The 21,145-nt window shown below is 41.6% G+C and overlaps 1 protein-coding gene across 5 annotated transcripts in view; it reads right to left on the minus strand.

Moving 5' to 3' along the window:
• Positions 1-1,130: 1,130 nt before the first annotated feature.
• Positions 1,131-21,145, minus strand: part of LOC122656551 (small G protein signaling modulator 1-like) — a 94,589-nt gene continuing 74,574 nt past the window's right edge. For 4 of the 5 annotated variants that reach the window (XM_043851125.1, XM_043851124.1, XM_043851127.1 and 1 more), the window contains 2 exons: positions 14,923-15,006; positions 1,131-1,652 (listed from right to left, as the gene is read on the minus strand). In XM_043851125.1, coding sequence (XP_043707060.1) covers positions 1,614-1,652; positions 14,923-15,006 — 123 coding nt within the window. In that variant the 3' untranslated portion in view covers positions 1,131-1,613. The remainder of the gene's footprint in view (positions 1,653-14,922; positions 15,007-21,145) is intronic. The other variant, XM_043851128.1, reaches the window with a different exon arrangement.

Genomic DNA, 21,145 nt, shown 5'->3' on the forward strand with positions numbered 1-21,145 from the left:
GCCCCAAAACCATAGCTTGCGGAGTTGGAAATCCCATCAACTTGGGGTTTTCAGGAGCTGAGTGGACTCAAGGAGTCATGTAATGGAAGGATTTTTATAAAAACAAAATTGTATAATAAGTGTAAGGGTGCAGCTTGCTATAATGGTGCTGCTTCATGTTTCAAGAGTTTGCAATCTAATGAGATTTAGAGAGGGAATTTCATTCAGCTACTTATTTATTCAAGACCTAGAGTTTCTTATTCATAAATAACTAATGTAAGTAAAAGCAAACAGACAAATTGAAAATGTAGATGCATCAGTCTCCATGTTTTTCAGGCTTTGAAAGAGAAGGGATTCAAATCTCCTGCGTTTGAAATCCTTGAGAAAAGGCATTCACTCAACTCACTCGACTTGCTAGACTGCCCCGAGTCATGGCAAGTCACCCAAGTTGCACAGTCGATTTGGTTGAGTCACATGTTGGAAGTCAGCATATTGACTTGACTCCTAATACTTGGGACTTGGGAATTGACTGAGTCAACTGCTGAGTCTGCAAGCAATGCCAAAATCTCAATCAGTAAGGGATATAGAGGTTAAGAGGAAAGTTAAAGTCTTGTTCTTTTGTTTTGTCCTTAAATGCAATACTTTTCATGCCAATCGAAGAAAGGAAAAAATAAATATAGATAAATAAAAGGGGAATGCCATGTCAGGAAGAAATGAAGCAGAAGTCAACATAATAGCAGTATTAATATTCAAGAGATCATTTTCGGGTTAGGTCCTGATATCTGTGTAAGGACAGAGTGCACTTAACTGGTTTGGAATCCTCTCCATCAGGGGGGGAGGGGGGGGTTTGTGTATGCCCATGCACCATTCATCTTCAATGCTGTTCTCTCTTGAATCTTAAATCCAATATTGAATCTGTATTTTAATTGTCTGCTCACTTCGTCATCTTGAGCATTTCTTTGCCACCCCTAGATTCATCTATTACAAATTAATATATTTATTAATTTATTGAAGTTATTGTGTGATCCAAGGTTTAATTTCATGATTTCTATAAATACAACTTGGTACAGCTATTGTATATCCCCTCCCCACCCCCAGCCCCCAAAAAAGGGAACAATAAAAAGAGCCTGGTACAGCTGTAAATTGCAACATATGAGTCCTGAGTGGGATAGAAAATTTAATGCCAAGTCAGAGGACTCAAACTAAATAATGTCTGAATCACTTGATTCAAACTTTCACTGCTGTTTCAGTCTACTTCAGCCTTAGTGTTCCCAACTCAGGCCAAGAATGGAGTTTGTATAATTGAAAATTAATTTTCTATTACACCTAAAGTCATTACAATACCACAATTTTATTTTAGTATTTCAATGATGGGGCATAGGACCAATAGTAACTAACCTCGCACAAAAGGTCAAAGAGAAATTCGAGACCCAAATAATCAGATATATCTTCAAATGGCATAACTGCTTTGGCTTTAAATTTCTCCAGCACAGATGATCAAGATGCAACACATATTGCATGCTGACGATGAACAGGGAAACTCGTATTATTGGTGCTATTTCAGATACTACCACAGAGATGCATGAGACTTGGGCCAATGAATTGATTACTCGTGGCAGTACATCTCTGCAAAGTCATTGCTCTGAACCATCTGCAATATTCTGCCTGATTAACTGGGGACCCAAAAAAAAAAGTTGAGTTTCAACCTGTATGATGACTGAAAACAGACTCATCAATCCTGTTGGTATAATCTTGCCGACAATAGCCTATACAATTACAACAATGTCTCTGACATCAACTTATGAACAGAAAGTACTAGCATCAACCCCGTGGCAATGCACATGAAACTATTAAAAAAAAAAAAACAAATTTTTTACTGTGGAAAGGAATGACTAATTTAACCTTCCTGCTTCGCGCAGTGGGGTGGAGACTCTTTACACTCACAACACACACACAAATAACACATATGTTGTAATATGTGGTTTAACAGCCGAATATAGCATCGCCAGTTTTACTTGGCAAGCTATATTCGGTTCTCTTGGTGAAATCTTTCATACCTGGTGTTTCCTTTAGTGGTGTGTCACAATAGCAGCAACTCAATCTCCAGCCTAAGTTTCCTTATATTTTATGCGCAGTGTATAGCAAGTTTCTTTATATTTCATGTGGTGTATAGCAAGTTTGGTGTTGAGAATCCGTACCAAGAATCTCAACCTTTGGTGTATATATATACACATAGTCATCGTATGTAATTGGTGTTGAAGATTAATGAAATTCTCAAAAACTTTTCACAAGGTCTAGCATGGCACCAGAGCCATTTTAGCTCCACCGAGCATCTATTGTTTTTCTCAATTCTCTTCTCCAGTCCAACCAACCAGCACTGCCGCCGTGATCTCCAATGGGGGACCCGAACTCCACTGTTGCCGCTACTACTTCATCAACCACCACCACCATCTCCTCCACCAGCACTGTCTCCTCTCCTCTAATGGCGACAAACACCACTACCCCTTGGCTGATTCCCTTTTCTGGACTCCCCTTCTAAACGCCTACCCCTCTTTATCTCCTGTCTTCTTCTCCATTGATACCTAATGCTCACCATTATTTATCCTTGAAGCTGACCACTAAAAACTTGTTATATTGGAGCAATCAGATCGAGCCTTTCCTCCAAGACCAAAATCTCTTTGGTTTTCTTGACGGTTCCCTCCCTTGTCCAACCGATCCGGCGGCTGCTGCTACTTGGCGCCAACAGGACGCGTCCTCCGTTGCCTCATCTCTTCTTTCTCTGAAGAGGTGTTCTTATCATCGGGAAGACCACCAGTCGGGCTATTTGGGAAACCTTGTCGACCGCATATGCCTCCGCTTCTGCAACTCGGGTTCTCTCTCTTCATCTTGCCTTACAGGACTTAGTACATAAGCCTGATGAATCTGTTGCAACCTTCTTGCAACACGCCAAAGCAATATCTGACAAACTAACTGCTGCCGGCACTCCTATTTCCGCTGCAGATTTTAATATACATATTTTCCCCTCCTTGCGCTCTGATTTTTGCGAGGTTATTCCAATGCTGATGAGCTGCACTCATTGCTTTTGAGTCAAGAATTCTTGCACACGTCTTCGTTGAAGAAGTTAACTCTTGTGGATGCAAGCAGCAATTCCACTCCCACCACCAATGTCGCCACTCGTGACTCCTCTTCTAGTGCTCCGCCTGGCCGCATGCCCTCTGATTGCGGTTTCTCCAAAGGAGGGTGTGATGGCCATGGAAATCGTGGTGGTCGTGGCCGTGGCAATCGCCCCGCCCAGCAAGGTCGTTTATGGTGTACCTTTTGCAATTGCAACACTCACAACATCGCCAATTGTTACTCCAAACCTCAAAACACAGCTTCAAATCCATCAGCCTATCATTCCTACTACCCTCACCATACCCAACCCTCCCCTCTACCTTGGCTGAATCACATAAACCCTTCTCCACCGGCCTACCCTTCTTACCCTGCCCCACCACCACCACCCTCTACTGCCACATGGTACCCGGATACTGGCGCTACCCATCATGTTACAACAGATTTGAAGTCTATCTCATCCTATGATGCCTACTCAGGTACTGATCAGCTCCATGTCAATAATGGTAAGGGTCTCCCTATTAGTCATACTGGTACCACTTCTCTCCCTTCTGCTAATGGTTCCCTACGTTTGTCTAATGTGCTTTGTATTCCTGATATGCAAAAATCTCTTCTTTCTGTTCAATGTTTTACACAGGATAATAATGTGTATTTCGAATTTCACCCGTCTGCTTTTTTTGTGAAGGACCAGAAGACCAGCCGTACTCTTCTTTCCGGTCCGAGTAGTGGTGGTTTGTACCAGCTCTTGTAGCACATCATGCGCCTTCTGCCAATATTGCTGAGCGTACCTCTTCCGACGGGTGGCATCGACGACTTGGGCATCCCCATGAACGTGTTATTCGTAGTATTATTAGTAGACATAAATTACCTGTTTTGTCTTCTACCTTTAGTTCCCTTTGTACAGTCTGCCAACTTGGTAAGGCCAATAGACTTAATTTGCGTACTTCAGACTATCGTAGCTCTTCACTTTTGGGTGTAATTTTTATGGACGTTTGGGGACCTTCGCATTTGATTCCTATTTTGTTTCTTTTTAATTTTTGTTGATGATCTTACTCGTTACACCTGGTATTAACCATTGGTTCATCAATCCGAAGTTTTTGACATTTTTAAACGCTCTCAAGCGCTAGTAGAGTGCCAATTTTCAACTAAATTTAAAGCTGTTCAATCCGATTGGGGCGGTGAATTTCGCTCGCTTTCAAAATTTTTTGCTACCTTAGGAATCCAACACCGAGTAGCTTGTCTCCACACCCATGAACAACAAGGTACCGTCGAAAGACACCATAGACACATTGTTGAAGCAGGGTTAACTTTACTTGCACAAGGATTGGTGCCTCACCAATATTGGTACTATGGGTTTGAATGGCGGTATACCTCATCAATTGTATGTCGTCTCGTGTTACTGGAGGTAAATCTCCCTTTGAACATGTTTTTCACCGCCCCCCTGATTATCAATTTCTACGTATCTTTGGTTGTTTATATTTTCCCTTTCTTAGGCCTTACAATTCACATAAAATGGAGTTCCGCTCCATGCCATGTGTGTTTTTAGGGTACAGTCCCTCACGTTCTGGTTATCGGTGTATGGACATTGCCACTCACAAAATTTATATTGCCTGGTACGTTCGTTTTAATGAGTCTTCATTTCCTTTTTCCTCCATTCGGCCCTCACTCCTAGGGCCCATTCCCCTCACCCCGTCCCCTTCCCCATGGGCGTTGGTACATATTGGGCATCATATGGCGCCCTACGGGCAAGCCACACCCAGACACCCTAACCCGTTCCAACCCTCACCACCACCCCAAGGTCCTCCTATGCCTCCTTGTTCCAAGCCTCACCACCACCCCAAGGTCCTCCTACGCCTCCCCCAAGCCCACCAAACAGTTCCCCACCTAACCCGACCACTCCTCATCCACGGTCCCCTCAAGATCCCTCCCCAGTTGCTTTACCAGCCCCTATGGCCGCCCCTAAAACCAGATCCTTAACGGAACTCTACGCTAGCAACCAACCGGTCCATAGCCTACCCACGACCCAACCATTATCTCCCCCTCCATCGCCTCCCTCCACTTGCCCACACCATATGACCTTTCGCTCCAACACATGACCACAGGCGCATTCCACCTCCACCGTGTCTCACACTATTGAACCACCTAGCTACACCCAAGCTAAAAGCAGCCCTGCATGGCGAGCAGTGATGGCCAACGAATTTAATGCTTTGGTTCGTAATGCGACTTGGTCGCTTGTTCCTCCTAACCCCAAGTTTAATATTGTTGATTGTAAGTGGGTGAACAGGATTAAAAGGAAGGTTGACGGCTCCATAGAAAGCTATAAGGCTCGCCTTGTTGCAAAGGGTTTTCACCAACAACAGGGTATGGATTACAATGAGACTTTGGCCCTATGGTGAAACCAACGACTATTAAGAGGGTGCTTTCTCTGGCTGTGACTAAGGGGTGGCCTGTGCGCCAGCTAGATGCTCACAATGCATTCCTCCATGGCGCCCTGAATGAAGAGGTTTATGTTCAGCCCCAGGGTTTTGAGGATCCCAATCATCCTTGGCTATGTTTGTCGATTGCACCATTCGCTATACACCCTCAAACAAGCTCCCCGGGCTTGGTTCATTGCCTGTCACAGTTCCATATTCAGTCTAGATTTCGGGTTTCCTAGTCCGATCCCTCGCTCTTCATTTTCCTTCCTGGAAATGTTACGACTTATGTCCTGGTATATGTTGATGATATATTGGTCACTAGCAGCAGTTCTTCTCATGTATCAACCCTTCTTGAGTAGTTATCCAGCGAATTCTCTATCAAGGATTTTGGCCTGCTACATTACTTTTTGGGTATTGAGGCCGTAGCTCATCCGAAGGGTTTTCTTCTGTCTCAACAACGCTATATTACTGATCTGCTTCACAAGACCGGCATGACCGATTGCAAACCTGTGGTTACGCCTGTTCCTATCTCCTCTAAGGGCTTACAGACAGAGGGTGCGTAGTTTAGTGATGCCACATTGTATTGATCCACTGTTGGGGCTCTACAGTATGTCAGTCTTACATGCCCTGATGTGGCCTATGTAGTTAAACGAGCCTGCCAGTATATGCATTCACCCACTGATGAGCACTAGTCGCTTGTCAAACGCATATTGCGTTACCTCAAGCATACAAAATCTAATGGTCTTCTTATTGACAAGCAGTCCAGCCTTCACATACAGGCTTACTCTGATGCTGATTGGGCGGGTGATAATATTGATCGTCGTTCCATAGGGGGCTTTGCCCTTTTTCTCGGTTCTAATTTACCTGTTAGTTCCTCGTGCAAACAACGGACTATTGCTCGATCGTCCACCAAAGCCGAATACAAGGCTGTAGCCGATACTGCAGCCGATTTGACTTGGCTGGTGGCTCTGTTTCAAGAACTCGACATCCCTTTATCTCAAACTCCATTATTATGGTGCGACAACATTGGAGCAACGTATTTATCAGCCAACCCGGTGTTTCATGCCCGTATTAAACACATTGAAATTGATTATCATTTTGTCTGGGAAAAGATTGCCCGCCGAGAAATCTCTGTCCAGGTCATCTCCACAAACGATCAGCTCACAGATATCTTCACCAAAGGATTGTCATCTAAGCGGTTTCAATTTCTTAGTGACAAGCTCAAGATCTGACCCATCACATCCTAAGCTTGAGGGGGTATATTAGCCGAATATAGCATCGTCAGCTTTACTTGGCACGCTATATTTGGTTCTCTTGGTGAAATCTTCCATACTTGGTGTTTCCTTTGGTGGTGCATGACAATAGCGGCAACTCAACCTCCAGCCTAAGTTTCCTTATATTACATGTGCAGTGTATAGAAAGTTTCTTTATATTTCATGTGTTGTGTAAAGCAAGTTTGGTGTTGAGAATCCATACCAAGGTTCTCAACCTGTTTTCTATATATACACATGGTCATCGTATGTAATTGGTGTTGAATATTAATGAAATTCTCAAATTTTTTTCACAAGGTCTAACAGGGTTCAAGGGTATAATTGTCCATAAGGTTTATGTTGTGTTGCTGCCAAGTGAATATTTTAGATATCCGAGGTTTATCATACACAAAGAAGATGACATAGATGATGATGTTTCACAAAGAATTAAAGTGGGATGGATGAAGTGGAGAGGTGCGACCGACACATTCCTTTAAAGCTTAAAGGAAAGTTCTACAAGACTATTGTCCGACCTGCTATGATGTATGGGGCAGAATGTTGAGCAGTTAAGATGTGCCCTAAAGCAAAGCTACATGTTGCAGGGATGAGGGTGTTAAGATGGATGTGCGGCAAAACTAGGAAGGATAAAATGAGGAACGAACGTATTAGAGCTGATGTGGGAGTTGCCCGATCAGCGACAAGCTTCGAGAATGTCGTTTGAGGTGGCTTGGCCATGTGCAATAGAGGCCTAGGGATGCCCTAATAACGAGGAGTGATCTGATTCCGATTGAAGGAGCTAAAAGAGCCAGGGGCAGACCTAAAATGACAATAGGTGAGGTTGTGAAAAATGACATGCATAGTCTGGGTCTTGCGCCAAGGATGACCTAAGATAGAGCCTATTGCTGAGATTTTCCAGATTTCTTGGGCTATCCTCTTTCCTCTTTCATTTTTCATTTTACAATTATCACTTTTTCTTATCTCATTTCTTCATTTTTATTCTTCATCCCTCTTACTTTGCTTTCCCTACTTTGTTTTGAAGGCTCCATGTAGTTGGGAATTTGGGATAAGGCTGAGTTGTTGTTGTTATTGTTTATGTTGTGTTGCCCTAGGGATTTTATTGTCTTTGTTCTCCATTGCTCATTATTATAAATAAAGGTGAGTTGTGTCTCATAGACACAAGTCACAATTCCCAAAGTCATCATGGTATCAGAGCAGGATAGACCTAGGGATTCTAAACCCTAATCGGCTCTTTTTTCTTTCTCCTCTCTTTCTCGATTTCTTCCCAGACCGTCGCCACCCCACCACTATCGCCTAGCCTAGCGCCGCCACCACTAGTCACTGTCTCTCTCTCTCTCTCTCTCTCTCTCCCTCAGTGCACCTTTTAGCACCATCGAGCGGGCGGTACCGCCTCCACCACCTCCGCCACCCTTGGTGGTGATATTCTAAGCCACTGAGGGCCCTTTTTTCCCTCTTTTCTGTTCTCCTCATCCGTCCTAATGTATTGAAAGATTGTTTCCCACTTTTTCTTGTGTATATTTTGGTTTTGGTTGATGGTTAAGTTCTTCTCCAGCAATCCGTGTGATTTCTTTTTGGGAACAATGGCAAACAATTCGGTATTACATGTTCTTAATTTTACTACCAATCTTATTTCCATAAGTCGTCTCACTTCCGACCATAATTGTAAAGTGACTTTTTTCCCATCTTATTTTCTATTTCAGGATCTGGTAATGGAGGAAACGATTGGCTCTAGTAGAGCTAATGATGGTCTCTATTTGCTCGACAAAGCTATCCCATCTCACCATCATGCTCATCAGACCGTTTTTGCTTCAGTCCCAGCTACTCGTCCTAACTTGCTTCTTTGGCATAGGCGCTTAGGTCTCCCCCCCAGTGGGTACTTTAGTTAGGGCTTTTCACAGTTTATTTTCTAAATGTAATTCCAAAGACTTTGTTTTTTTGTGATGCTTGCATTTTAGCCAAGCAAACCCATTCTTAGCCTAGTTTAAATATTAGAAGTGTTTCTTCGTTTATGTTAATTCATTCAAATGTGTGGGGCCCTGCTCGTTGTACCTCTGTCTCTGGCTATAAATGGTTTGTTTCTTTTATAGAATTGTCACACCCGTGTTACTTGGCTTTATCTTATGCAGCACAAGAGTAAGGTTTTTTCCTGTTTTCAATTGTTTCACAACCTTGTTCACACCCAGTTCAATGCCCAGATTAAAATTCTTCGTAGTGATAATGGGCTGGAGTATAACAATGGTGCATTCCAGGCATATCTTGCAGCACAGGGCATCATTCACCAAACAAGTTGTGTTAACACTCCCACCTAGAATGGGGTGGCTGAATGCAAGAACCGGCATTTACTAGAGGTGGCACACTCTCTCATGTTTGCAATGAATGTTCCCCCACAATATTGGAGTGAGGCTGTCTTAATTGCTGCTTACCTGATCAACCGCATGCCTACTCGCGTTTAGGATTTTCAATCTCCTCTTCAGGACCTCCAAGGGTCAGAGACCTTTCTTATTCCACCAAAGGTATTTGACTATGTGGGTGCTATGCAAGGAACCACCAGCATCCCAGTAAATTGGAACCGCGGGGATTGAAGTGTGTGTTAATGGGATATTCTCCTACTCAGAAGGGCTACAGATTTTACCATCCTTCGTCCCACTGCGTGTATGTGACTCTGGATGTAATTTTTAATGAAGCTGCATGCTATTTTCTCCGGCATCTCATCAAGGGGAAGATTCTCTATGGGTTGGTGATGATGTGCCTGATATACATGATATGCCTTCTCTTGTTGATAACTCTTCTGTCCAGGGGGAGCCCCAGCCTCAGTCTACTGCCGTGATTCCAGCTCCTATTGTTTGTACCTGTTGAGTTCGTGGGAAGCAAATAGACACCATCACAGCTGCTCCGGCTTTACCTACTCAACCAGTTCCTCCTGCATCAGATCCACCATCTCCTAGTAATTTCTATCTTAAGTCTCCTTTTCATATTATTTCAGATCCTTCTCTAGATCTTCCCATTGCTGTCCGAAAAGGGGTTAGAACTTGTATGCAACACCCTATTTCTTAGGTGGTTTCATATGAGTCTCTCTCTCCATCAAACCGTGCTTTTGTTTCTTCCTTGTCCTTTGTCTCTCTTCCTAAGAATTGGTAGGAGGCACTTCAAGATCCACAGTAGAAGGCAACTATGATTGAAGAAATGCAGGCTTTGGAAAAGAACAGTACTTGAGACTAGTTCATTTTCCTCCTCAGCAGAAGACTGTAAGCTGCAAGTGGGTATTTGCAGTAAAACAAAATGTTGATGGCAATGTGGATCGATATAAGGCCAGGTTGGTTGCTAGGGGGTTCACGCAGACCTATGGGCTTGATTACCAAGAGACTTTCACCCCGGTTGCAAAAATGAACACTATCGGTATGATCTTGTCATGTGCAGTTAACCTCGGATGGGAATTGCAGCAATTGGACATAAAAAATGCATTTGTCCATGGTGAACTGGAAGAAGTATACCTGGATTTTCCTCATGGTTTCGCTACTCAGAAGACTCATGGGAAAGTATGTAAGCTGAAACGTGCCATGTACAGATTAAAGCAGTCCCCTCGAGCTTGGTTTGGGAGATTTCATGGTATGATGGTATCCTTTGGTTATACCCAAAGCAATGCTGATCATACCCTCTTCATCAAGCGATCTGGATCCAAGATTACAATTCTTATCATCTATGTGGATGATATTGTGGTTACTGGCAACGACACCGAGGAGATTACTCGTCTCAAATCACATCATGGGAAGGAGTTTGAGATCAAGGACCTCGATCAATTGAGGTACTTTCTTGGTATTGAGGTTGCCCGTTCTACCAAAGGGGTGTTTCTCTCTCAATGGAAATACACCTTGGATTTGTTATCTAGAAACAGGCATGCTAGGGTGTAAACCTTCAGACACTCCTTTGGAAGCAAATGTTCGCCTCTCTAGTAAGACTGGAGACCCTATGGATAAAGGGCAGTATCAACGGTTGGTTGGGAAGTTGATCCATCTCTCCTATACTCAACCAAACATAGCCTTTGCAGTCAGCATGGTGAGCCAATACATGCATGACCCTTACCACATTGGGATGCTGTGATACGTATATTACAATACTTAAAGTCCGCTCCAGGAAAGAGTATTGTTTTCTCTCCCTCTAATTACCTGCGGGTGGAAGCCTTTACCGACTTTGACTGGGCCAGCTCTCCTGATGATTGACGCTCTACATCCGATTACTGGACTTTTGTTGGAGGTAACCTTATTACTTGGCAAAGCAAGAAACAGACAGTTGTTGCAAGGTCAAGTGCTGAAACTGAATTTCGTGCTATTTCCCATGGCATTTGCAAATTAATGTAGCTCCAGGGACTCTTGAAAGACTTGGCTGTTCCTACGTCTTTACCTATGATGCTTTATTGTGACAACTAATCCGCCATCAGTATTGCCCATAATCTGGTCCAACATGATCGCACAAAGCATGTGGAGATTGACCGCCATTTCATTAAAGAGAAGCTGGAACAAGGGCTGATTTGCACTCCATTTGTCAAGTCTGAAGACCAGCTTGTTGATGTTTTTACTAAGGGATTGAGTAGTAAAGTGTTTTGTCCTCTTGTGTGCAAGTTGGGCATGTGTGACATCCATGCACCAACTTGAGGCGGAGTGTTGTAATATGGGATTCAAGGGTGTAATTGTCCATAGGGTTTATCTTGTGTTGCCCTATGGACTTTATTGTCTTTGTTCCCTGTTGAGAATGGGACCTTGTGTCGTGGGGGTACAAGGGTAGTTTGGGTAATTTACCATGAATAGGGGGATTGTCCCTATCTTGGTTTCTTAGTTTGTTTCCACCGTTTTATGTTAGTTTCCTAGTTAGGGTTAGCTTCTTATTATATTTAATTTCTTGGTTGTCAAGAAATGAGTTTTCTATTTTGATGTAATTGGTTATTATTATAAATACAAACTGTGGGAGAGGAACTCAGTGCATCGAGTTTTCTTCTCTGGTTTTTCCTTTTTTTCTCAGGATTTGTAACATGGTATCAGAGCTGATGGTTTGAATCGATCAGGGTTCAAAACGTTGCCGGTTTGAGAGTCGTTTAAAGGTCTCTGTTATGGTGAGCAGCCATTGTTACCGCTATATATATATATATATATATATATATATATATATATATCTTCTGTTTGCATTTCGTTTGCTCTGATTTTGAACCACAAACGTGGAATGATTCTGTTGAAGAAGATGGTTTTCGTTGGTGTTGTTTAAATCAAACCAGACTGCTGATGATTCATTAGTTCTTCGACTATGGCTGTCGCTGCTTCTCGTTTGCTGCCACTGTTTATTTTTATTTTGCTTCTGCAAGTCTGTTTCTACCACTGGTTGTTCCGCTAGGTTCAACTGGGTATCGCTTTGCTGAATTGTTTGAAGGTTGCAGACATACAGCTTGGTTTGTGTCTGTTTTACCGTCACTGAGTTGCTGCAATTTCTTTTTCTGCCATACGGCTCTACTCCTCTCTTGAGGACTACTTAATACTGTTCACGGTGGGTCTTTGATCCACTGTTTTGGGCTGATTCAAGCCCCTTGTTACCCTGCTGCTCTTTCTGGTATAGACTGAATCAGTTGCTAGTTTTCTTCGATTGATGCTATTGATTTGTTGATAAGAAAAAAAAAAAATGGAAGACCTGCTGCGTCTCGATCTACCAGTTCCGTTGGCTGCTTGACGTTTGCAGATGTTCTTGTAGTTTCTATCGATTTTGGCTGATTTTCCCCCTTGTTATCGAAACCCTTGAGATCATGTTTTCACGTTTTGGTGGTTGCTTGAGGAAGACGATGAATGTTTCACAATGGGTTTCCTTTTATGAGTTGGTTTCCTTTTAGTTACTTTATTCCTAGAGTCTTATTTTATTCCTTTAAGTTTCCCTTTATGCCCTTATCATCTTCTCTTATCTACCTTTGTCCTTATTTTACTCTAAATTCCCTTCATGTCCCCTTACTTCTTTATTTGCGAATTGCCCCTTGAAAAATTCTGGTTAATTACAGTTCTGCCATTTGCTATTCTTGTGTGTTTGGGTGGGTCCACACGAATCCAATTGGGTATTTTGACCCGGTTTTTGCATCACTTGGAGATTGCATTAATTATTTACAGAATTGCCATTGGACTTACAAGTTAAATGGTGGACCCGGTCATATCAATTTGGAGTTCCAATTTTTTTTAAGATCGGCATTGTTGGCACACTTGGCTGTCTCCCATTGGCTTTACCTTATTTGTTCACGTGTAATGCTACACGTGAGGGGGAGATTGGAGGTTATCTTGGTGGTTAGTGGAACTTATGGTTATTGCGTTGCTCAAGAATTATTTGGAAATTTGTCTAATTTATCTGGCCATCAGCATGATGTTTCTACATGGTTGAAGACTTATTTGCTTCAGTCACTCATTCTTGAAGATTATTTTTATCTATACGTGTTATCTGCTCGTATCCACAACAACAGTACAGCTTTTATCTACTTGGTCCACGGCTGCCTTATATCGAGTGGTTCGTCAACAACCATATGCTGTCTTTGTGTGGTCGGTCAGCAACCATATGGTGTCTGATTGGTCGGTTAGCAACCAGATGTCTTTGTGAATTGGGTCCGCATTCTACAAGCACTGAGCTGATGTACAAGTACCGCAGTAGTACCTCTAAGACAGTAGCCTTTTGTGAAATGGTGCCTTTGAGAGAAGTTGCGAGATTCTTCTTGTGATGTAGTTGTTGAAGCTGCACTTTTACTTGCCTTCTTTGGGAAGATGCCTATCTACTACCTGTGATGTTCCTATTATATGATCTTTAGATTGCGGTTGGGGTTCTCTACTGCTTATTATTGCTTGTTGCTGTTTGGTTCTATTCGACACGGTTTCTTTTACTTACTGTAGCTGATTGGTGGCCATTGTGCTTGAGCTGGTGATGTGCTGCTAGGTGGTGTTACAATTGTTATCTTGTATTGTTTCAAGCTGGAGATTTTTTTTTGCTATATGTGTATTCCAGCTTGAGGGGGAGTGTTGAGTATGGGCCCTTGTGCGGTGGGGATACAAGGGTAGTTTGGGTAATTTACCATGAATAAGGGGATTGTCCCTATCTTGGTGTCTTAGTTTGTTTCCACCGTTTTATGTTAGTTTCCTAGTTAGGGTTAGCTTCTTATTATATTTAGTTTCTTGGTTGTCAAGGAATGAGTTTCCTGTTTTGATGTAATTGGTTATTATTATAAATACAAACTGTGGGAGAGGAACTCAGTGCATCGAGTTTTCTTCTCTGGTTTTTCCTTTTTTTCTCAGGATTTGTAACATTCCCCATTGCTCATTATTATAATTAAAGGTGGGCTGTGTCCCATAGACACAAATCACAATTCCCAAAGTCATCAATATATATGTATATATATCAATATATATGTATATATATATATATATATATATATATATATATATATATATATATATATATATATATATATATATATATTAGTTGTGGATGAAACAAAGTAAATAAGCAGTGGTTTCTGTTTCATACTTTAAATGAAAAAAAAAATCCAACTCAACTCAACTCAGCTCAGGCTTATCTCAACTAAATGGGGTCGGGTACATGAATGCTCTTTCACTCTAGGATCCATGCCAAAAAGCTTTTGCTAAAGTTTTTACAATGCTCGCTGCTGACCTGATGTACCAACCCTCCTCCTTTATCCGGGCTTAGGACCAGCAGCATAAAAACACTGGTGGAGTTCACGAACCCATGGCTGTAAATCAAAAAAATTGTTTGACATTTTCTTTTTCTAACCCCCCCCCCCCCCCCAATTTTCAATGAGTAAAAAAAAATTGTACGTTGAGGATTTCAAGTAGGAGAGAAAGAGGGTAGTACTAGTCGTTTTTGTACATTAGAATATTTTCAAGAGGAGATATTGGTCACTGCCATCTCAAATGGAACACCAACTATGTGTCATTACTTCTCTATAAGAAGTATCCTTAACATGAAACAGTGCAAGAAAAACTCAAAATTAATTTGAAGCATGGAATAGCATGAAAGGGAAAAATATGGAGGAAAAAAGAGGGGGGGGGGGGGCGATCATTGCCAATCTGTATGGTTGCAGACCAAAAGAGTAATTTTATTTGAAGGGAGACAGATCCAGGCACCTTGTAGAAGTACTTCTTCCGGAGTTTGACAGCTGTACGTATGCATCTCTTAACATTGATCTTCAGCATCTTATCATTAAACATCTGCAAGATGTTGAACAAGAATAACTAATTACAATTTTTCTAAATACAAACCATAGTTTTAATGTAGGAAAATAAATATATTTACAGATTGTCTATAATGTTTAAAGTATCGTATCGTATCGGACTGTCAGCCGATATGTATCAGTATTTGAAGGTCTCAATATGATACGTTACAGATACAATACTTCAATAAATATATACATGTATCGACCAGTACAGACAATACATGGTCGATCGGCCAATACAGTACCAATATGGTTGATACTATCTACACCCTCAAAACCTCTGCAAAAAAGAAACAGAGGCAGAGAAGGAGGAAGAAGAAGAGAGTAGCAGCTAGCAGAAATAGTGGCCATAGATGCCGCCACTGGAGCACCAGTTGGGTCGCCGCCGGTGGATACGTTCACTTGTAGCTCTCACAGAGGAAGTCGCTGTAAAGGGTTTCAGCAGAAGCGCTCTTGGTCTCTCACAGAAGAAGGGTGTGGGAGTGGGACTGTGAGGTTTTGATAAACTTTAACCCCCCCCATGCATGTGATAACAAAGTAAGAGAATCAAAGTTCACAAAATGTCTTCTTTAGAATTAAATATGTTTGCATAGAACCCAGGGCTCTCACTGATCTGCCACATGGCGGATATTGGGTCAAACTACCTAACGTCCTATGATTGAACCTAATTACTGTTTATTTAAGGTGTTTTGTGCTTCAAAAATTTATTTTGCATGTATTCTAAGTATATCCATATGTTCTGAAGTGTTTCCATGCAAATCTTTAGCCTATCTTGCGTCTCTCCGATACAATATGATACGTCTCTTAGAATCACCCTTCCAATATGATACTCGATACTGATTTAAATCGTTGGGTGTCTAATAATATAAATCAATTGCTAGTGAATCACGACAGCATGTGGAGGATACAAAATTCATAGGGTAATACACATTGCATCCCAAAGGAATTACTCATTCCTAGTGTCAGTATTATTTTTTGTTTTTCTCTTATGAATTGGTTTTCCAAGTCAGTTCAGGATTGCTAGAAAGTTTTATTTGCAATCTAGAAACAGATGTATTGGCCCAAATCCAAACCTATGATTTAAGAAATAATAAAGTTCAGTTTTCCGCAACTTCAAGTTCTGTGGTTCAGTGTTAAATTTGGGTAGATTGTCAAGGAGATTTTGGTGGATAAAGACACCATGTGGATGCCTCCACCATTTCTCTCATCTAGTTTTCTTATCTTCCTTCTAGTTCTCTTTAAGTTTCCAGGTCAGTATCTAACTTAAGTTGAAGCTTGTGGCACCGTTTCCAATTTATTCATCCATATGCAATCCATCCATACCCCTTGCCCTCTTTTCACCTTTCCATACTATAAGTTCTATCACCCCCAAAATTCCATACCTATCCTATATTTGTCTTGCTGTGCTTGGAATTCCACCAGTTTGCAGATCCTATGACTTGAGATCCTATTTTAGAGTTTCAGGATACAGGCTTGCATTATTAAGTAAACTGAAAAAAAATCTCCCACATAGAATACGGTAGTTCTATCATAGAATTGAGAAAAAAGTGAAACCCCAGGGACAGTTCTATTGAAATAGGGTAGTCGTGGTGATGCAGTAGCTTTATTGTGGCTGGACCAGCATGACTCAATAGGGAAACCCAGACCTAGACAAACTGGATCCAAACCGGGATTTTAGTCCAATAGGGGCTGGTAGGGAATTATTTTTATTTGGGGTTATTTATGTAATTGAGTTTTATTTTATTTTACATTATGGAGTTAGATGCGCAGGAGATTTGTTTAAGTTTTTGTTTCCTTGTTTGAGTTGTACTCGAGTTTCCTTATTGGAGTCGATTTCAGTTTTAAGAGTCTATATATGTAACTTCGATTGGGACTGAATACAAAGAATTGACCATTGAACTTAGGTCATTGTTAAGTTATTTCCTGCGTAGGCAGATACCAGAGCCGATCGAGTGCTCCTGGTTCCCTCTCCTTCTCTGACCTCTTCTCGTCTCAAGTCAGACCCTTCCTCTTTCCTTTCTCATTTCATCTGTTCTTCTTTTTATTCATCTCCTTATTCCTCTATTCTTCTTCTTTCCATCGCTCTATTTCTGGTCAACACTGACAGCCTCAACGAAGTTGGATCGATCTCCTTATATTTCGGGAGTAAATTTCTTCCCCCAGGACAATTCAAACCCTAGAAACTCAGACCTCAAAGTCACCCATACCATGAGAACCAAATCTGCAACCAAGATTGGTTGCTATAGTACTGCTTGGGTTGGTTTCAGGAAGTTTTTTTCTTGATTTCAGACTTCTGATTTGATTGACTATTGGCTGGGGATTAGAGATCGATGGGTTAGCAACCGACCCCTGAAATCTCAACTTGATTGGAGCCCAATCAGCCCATAGTGTGAGGTCCCTCATCTGAAGCACAAACTGGTCTACTGATGGTTTATACTTATCAAAAGGAAGAAGAAAAATATTCTTCATATTTGCTTATAAGCATGGTTCGAGGTTTCGCAAGATTTTAGCAAGTTTCGGCGAAACATTTCGGTTTCGCAAGGTATTGATACGAAATGGCAAGCAAAATACAAGTTTTACCAAGTGTCGACCAAAATTTCGGTCTTATGAACAGTTTCGCAGAAATATAGGTTGAAAGACTTGAAACTGTTCCAATCCCCTAGATACAAATTCAAAGTTTCCCACGAAATGGGTCGAAAGGGGGCTCCACCTGGTTTCAACAGAAAACCTTGGAAATTCCATTTTTCTTGCTCTTTTGGCCAAATGACTGCCGTACAAGCTTGGAACCGGTGCTTGGGCAACAGAGGAACGCAATGGAAGTGATGATTTGCTGCATTGTTGGAAGATTTATGCAAGATCCAAAGAAGGTATATCACTTTTCCCAAAAGCTATGTTTTGGGGAAAAAAAACATAGGATTAATACTAGGTGGTTGCCATTCAATTTCTTGCAACAAAATTGTGAAAAAAATAGGGTTAATACTTAGTGTTTTGAGGTCAATTTTATATATGTTGGACACCATTGGCCAATATATGGCTTCATGGAGTTGGGTTTTTTCCTGTCTAAAAATTATTTAAATTCTGAATATTAAAATTATTTTTAAAACTTACAGAAAATCATAAAAATAGGAAACAAAAATTCTTCAAAATTGATGGAAGTATTGTTGTTGTATTTACAACTGAAATGATAATTCATATCTCATTCCATTATTATTTATGATAAATTATGGTATTATTATTTCTAAAAAATTATAAAAATTATTTTTAACTAAGAAAAAAAATATGAGTAAAAAATAGGAAATAGCTATAGGATTGTTTTTGGAGTTTGTAATGATGTAGAATAGCGAATAATGAATGCATTTTTTTTCTATGTAACAGCGTAAGAATTAAATTGTACAATGGCTGAGTGTGGGTCTGGAGATATAGCATGGAGGCATGGAGTGCCTATAGGAAATAACAAGAAAAATTCTTAGTGTAATTATTGACACAAGATAATAAATTCAGGAAGGACCACTAGACTGAAGTGGCATCTGGCTGGTGGCTACAGGGATGTGGCCAAATGCACCAAGGTTCCTTATGAGGCCATGGCTAAGTTCTTAAAGGGAGGAAGACAGAAGAAGGCCGAAATGCAAAAGGAAAGAGATCAATTTGAGGAGGCAATGTTACAAAGACACCCACAAGTTGCCTCTGATGACTCTAATAGTGATTATAGACCTAATGATTACAAGAAAAAGGCTAACTGTGGACAGTTTCAGCAAGCTAGGGCAGAAAGTCGAGTCTCACATCAGATGGAGAGGGTTAGGGCCGCAAAGATGGGGAAAGGAGCTGATGCCCTTGGCTCTGGAGTAGATGCACCAGAGGCAGGGCCCGCAAGGAGAGGAGGAAAAAACAAAGGCAAGGGGATTTGTCTTTCAGGAGATCACAGAGTATGAGGGCACCCCCACCACGAGTACCAATACTAGATGATGATCCCATTCATAGTTGTCATGGCGTCGCCATGGCGTCCTGGCGCTGGGAGAGGGCTGCATGGCGACCCTCTTTGATTTCTTCTTCCTGACTCTCTTTCCCTCTTCGATTTCTTCTTCCTGTCTTCGATTTCTTCTTCCCTCTTCGATTTCTTCTTTCCCTCTTCAATTTCTTTCGATTTCTTCTTCGATTTCTTCTTCCTGTCTTCTTTCCCTCTTCGATTTCTTCTTCCTGTCTTCTTTCCCTCTTCGATTTCTTCTTCCTGTCTTCTTTCCCTCTTCGATTTCTTTCGATTTCTTCTTTCCCTCTTCGATTTCTTCTTCGATTTCTGAATTTTCTTCTTAAAACTTGAGAAACAATAGAGAAAAAATAAAACATGGCTTGAGTATACATCTATTAACACATTAAAAATAGAGAAAATAAAAAATAAAACATGGTCGACATGCTCGCCATGGCAACGCCATGGCGGGCGACATGTCGATATATCGACGTGACACCCCTCCACCGACTTGGATCGCCGTGACGCCGTGACAACTATGATCCCATTGAGGTTCTTCAACAGGATCCTCTGATAGACAGAGAACTATAAAACAAGCCTAGGATGGTTGGAAAGGGAAAGTTGGTGATGTCGTTTCGAAGTTCTTTAATAGCATCCCAGCTAATGCTACTCAAGGACATACTAGAAGGCCATGCTTGACAATGCAGGGAAGGCTGGTCCTGGAGTGAAAGGGCAACCTCTGTGGGAATTAATGAATCTCTATTTGCCCTAGCAAAAGTAGGAGTTGGACAATTACATTGACACATTGAAGGGGACATGGGAGAACTATGGAGAGACTGTGATGTGTTATGGCTCGACTGGACCCACTAAACAGTCCATCATCAACTCATGGTCAATTGTGATGGTAAGACTATCTTTTTAAAGTCTGTGGATGTGTTGGATTGTATGGGCCAGAATACTGTGGGGGGTATTCTGGACTTTTTACTATGTTCTATCTTATGTACAGCCATGTCGGCTATGTTAGGAAAAATTTTGTCCATGTAATTTTGACTCTTTATTATAAATAAAGGCGTGGGGTCTGTCTAAGATCATTCAAGCATCATTCCTAAATCAGTTTTGTTAACATGGCATCAGAGCCAAGACTCTCTCTGATCTAGGTTTTCAAAACCCACCACCCTCCCATCGCTTTTCTTTCCCTTCTCCTTCTCTCGATTTTTTTCTCCTCTTTCGCTTTGGTTCTCATCCCTCTCCAAGGGCAGCACTAATGAGGTGATCATATGATCTAGTTGCTGCTCTCCTCCCCACCTCTTTTCCTTTTTGTCCATGTCCTAAATCCTGCTCGATAGCTGCTGGCCCTATCTCTGCGATACTGGAGTTTTCCAGAATTTTTGAAGATCAGGCCCCTACCATTGTTGAAGGCTGATTTATCATTGTTGGAGCTTCATCTGCAACCTTGACCAGCATCTATCCAGCCTCTACCAGTTATTTGAAGACCCCTAATCCCAATCGATCTCCTTCTTCAGGGTTTTCCAAAACCCTGACATCTATCGATTTTTGGGTTTAGGGCTGCTTGTTGCTGCTATATTTTTTTGAGGAGTTTCTACCACCAAGGGCATCATCTACTAGTTCCTGGCCAGCATATATCCAGCTCTACTGCAGATTTTTTTTGGATCCAATCCCCAACATCGATCTCAACTTTCAGGGTTTTTTTTTATAACCCTGACAACATCGATATTTGGGATAGGGCTCTCCATTGCTGCTGATTTTTTTGGGGGTGTTTTCTCCATCCAAGAAGACCACTCGACCTTGCTTTCAGCCCTTATCTTGGAGTATTTATTGGATTTCTCTTCACAACAGCCCCTCTCTGCGATTTGGGTTTCTCTGCTGCAACTATGGGTGACTCTGCTACTTCCACTGCCACTTCTGATGGCCATGGCAAATCAGAATACCATAATTTTCCTCCTAATCCCGTCAAACTGGATGGCTCAAACTACCTGTTGTGGTTTTGGTCTGCTTCTTTTGCTATTGTTGGCCGTGGCCTTACTAGCTATATTGATGGCACCAGTGGTATGCCGCTAGCTCCTGATCCTCTTCAAACTAGATGGCTTGCCAACAATGGGGTTCTCATGTCCTATCTGATTGGTTCTATGACTTCAGACCTTGCACATGGGTT

Source organism: Telopea speciosissima, chromosome 3 (genome assembly GCF_018873765.1).
Source record: "Telopea speciosissima isolate NSW1024214 ecotype Mountain lineage chromosome 3, Tspe_v1, whole genome shotgun sequence".
NCBI classification, from domain to species: Eukaryota; Viridiplantae; Streptophyta; class Magnoliopsida; order Proteales; family Proteaceae; genus Telopea; species Telopea speciosissima.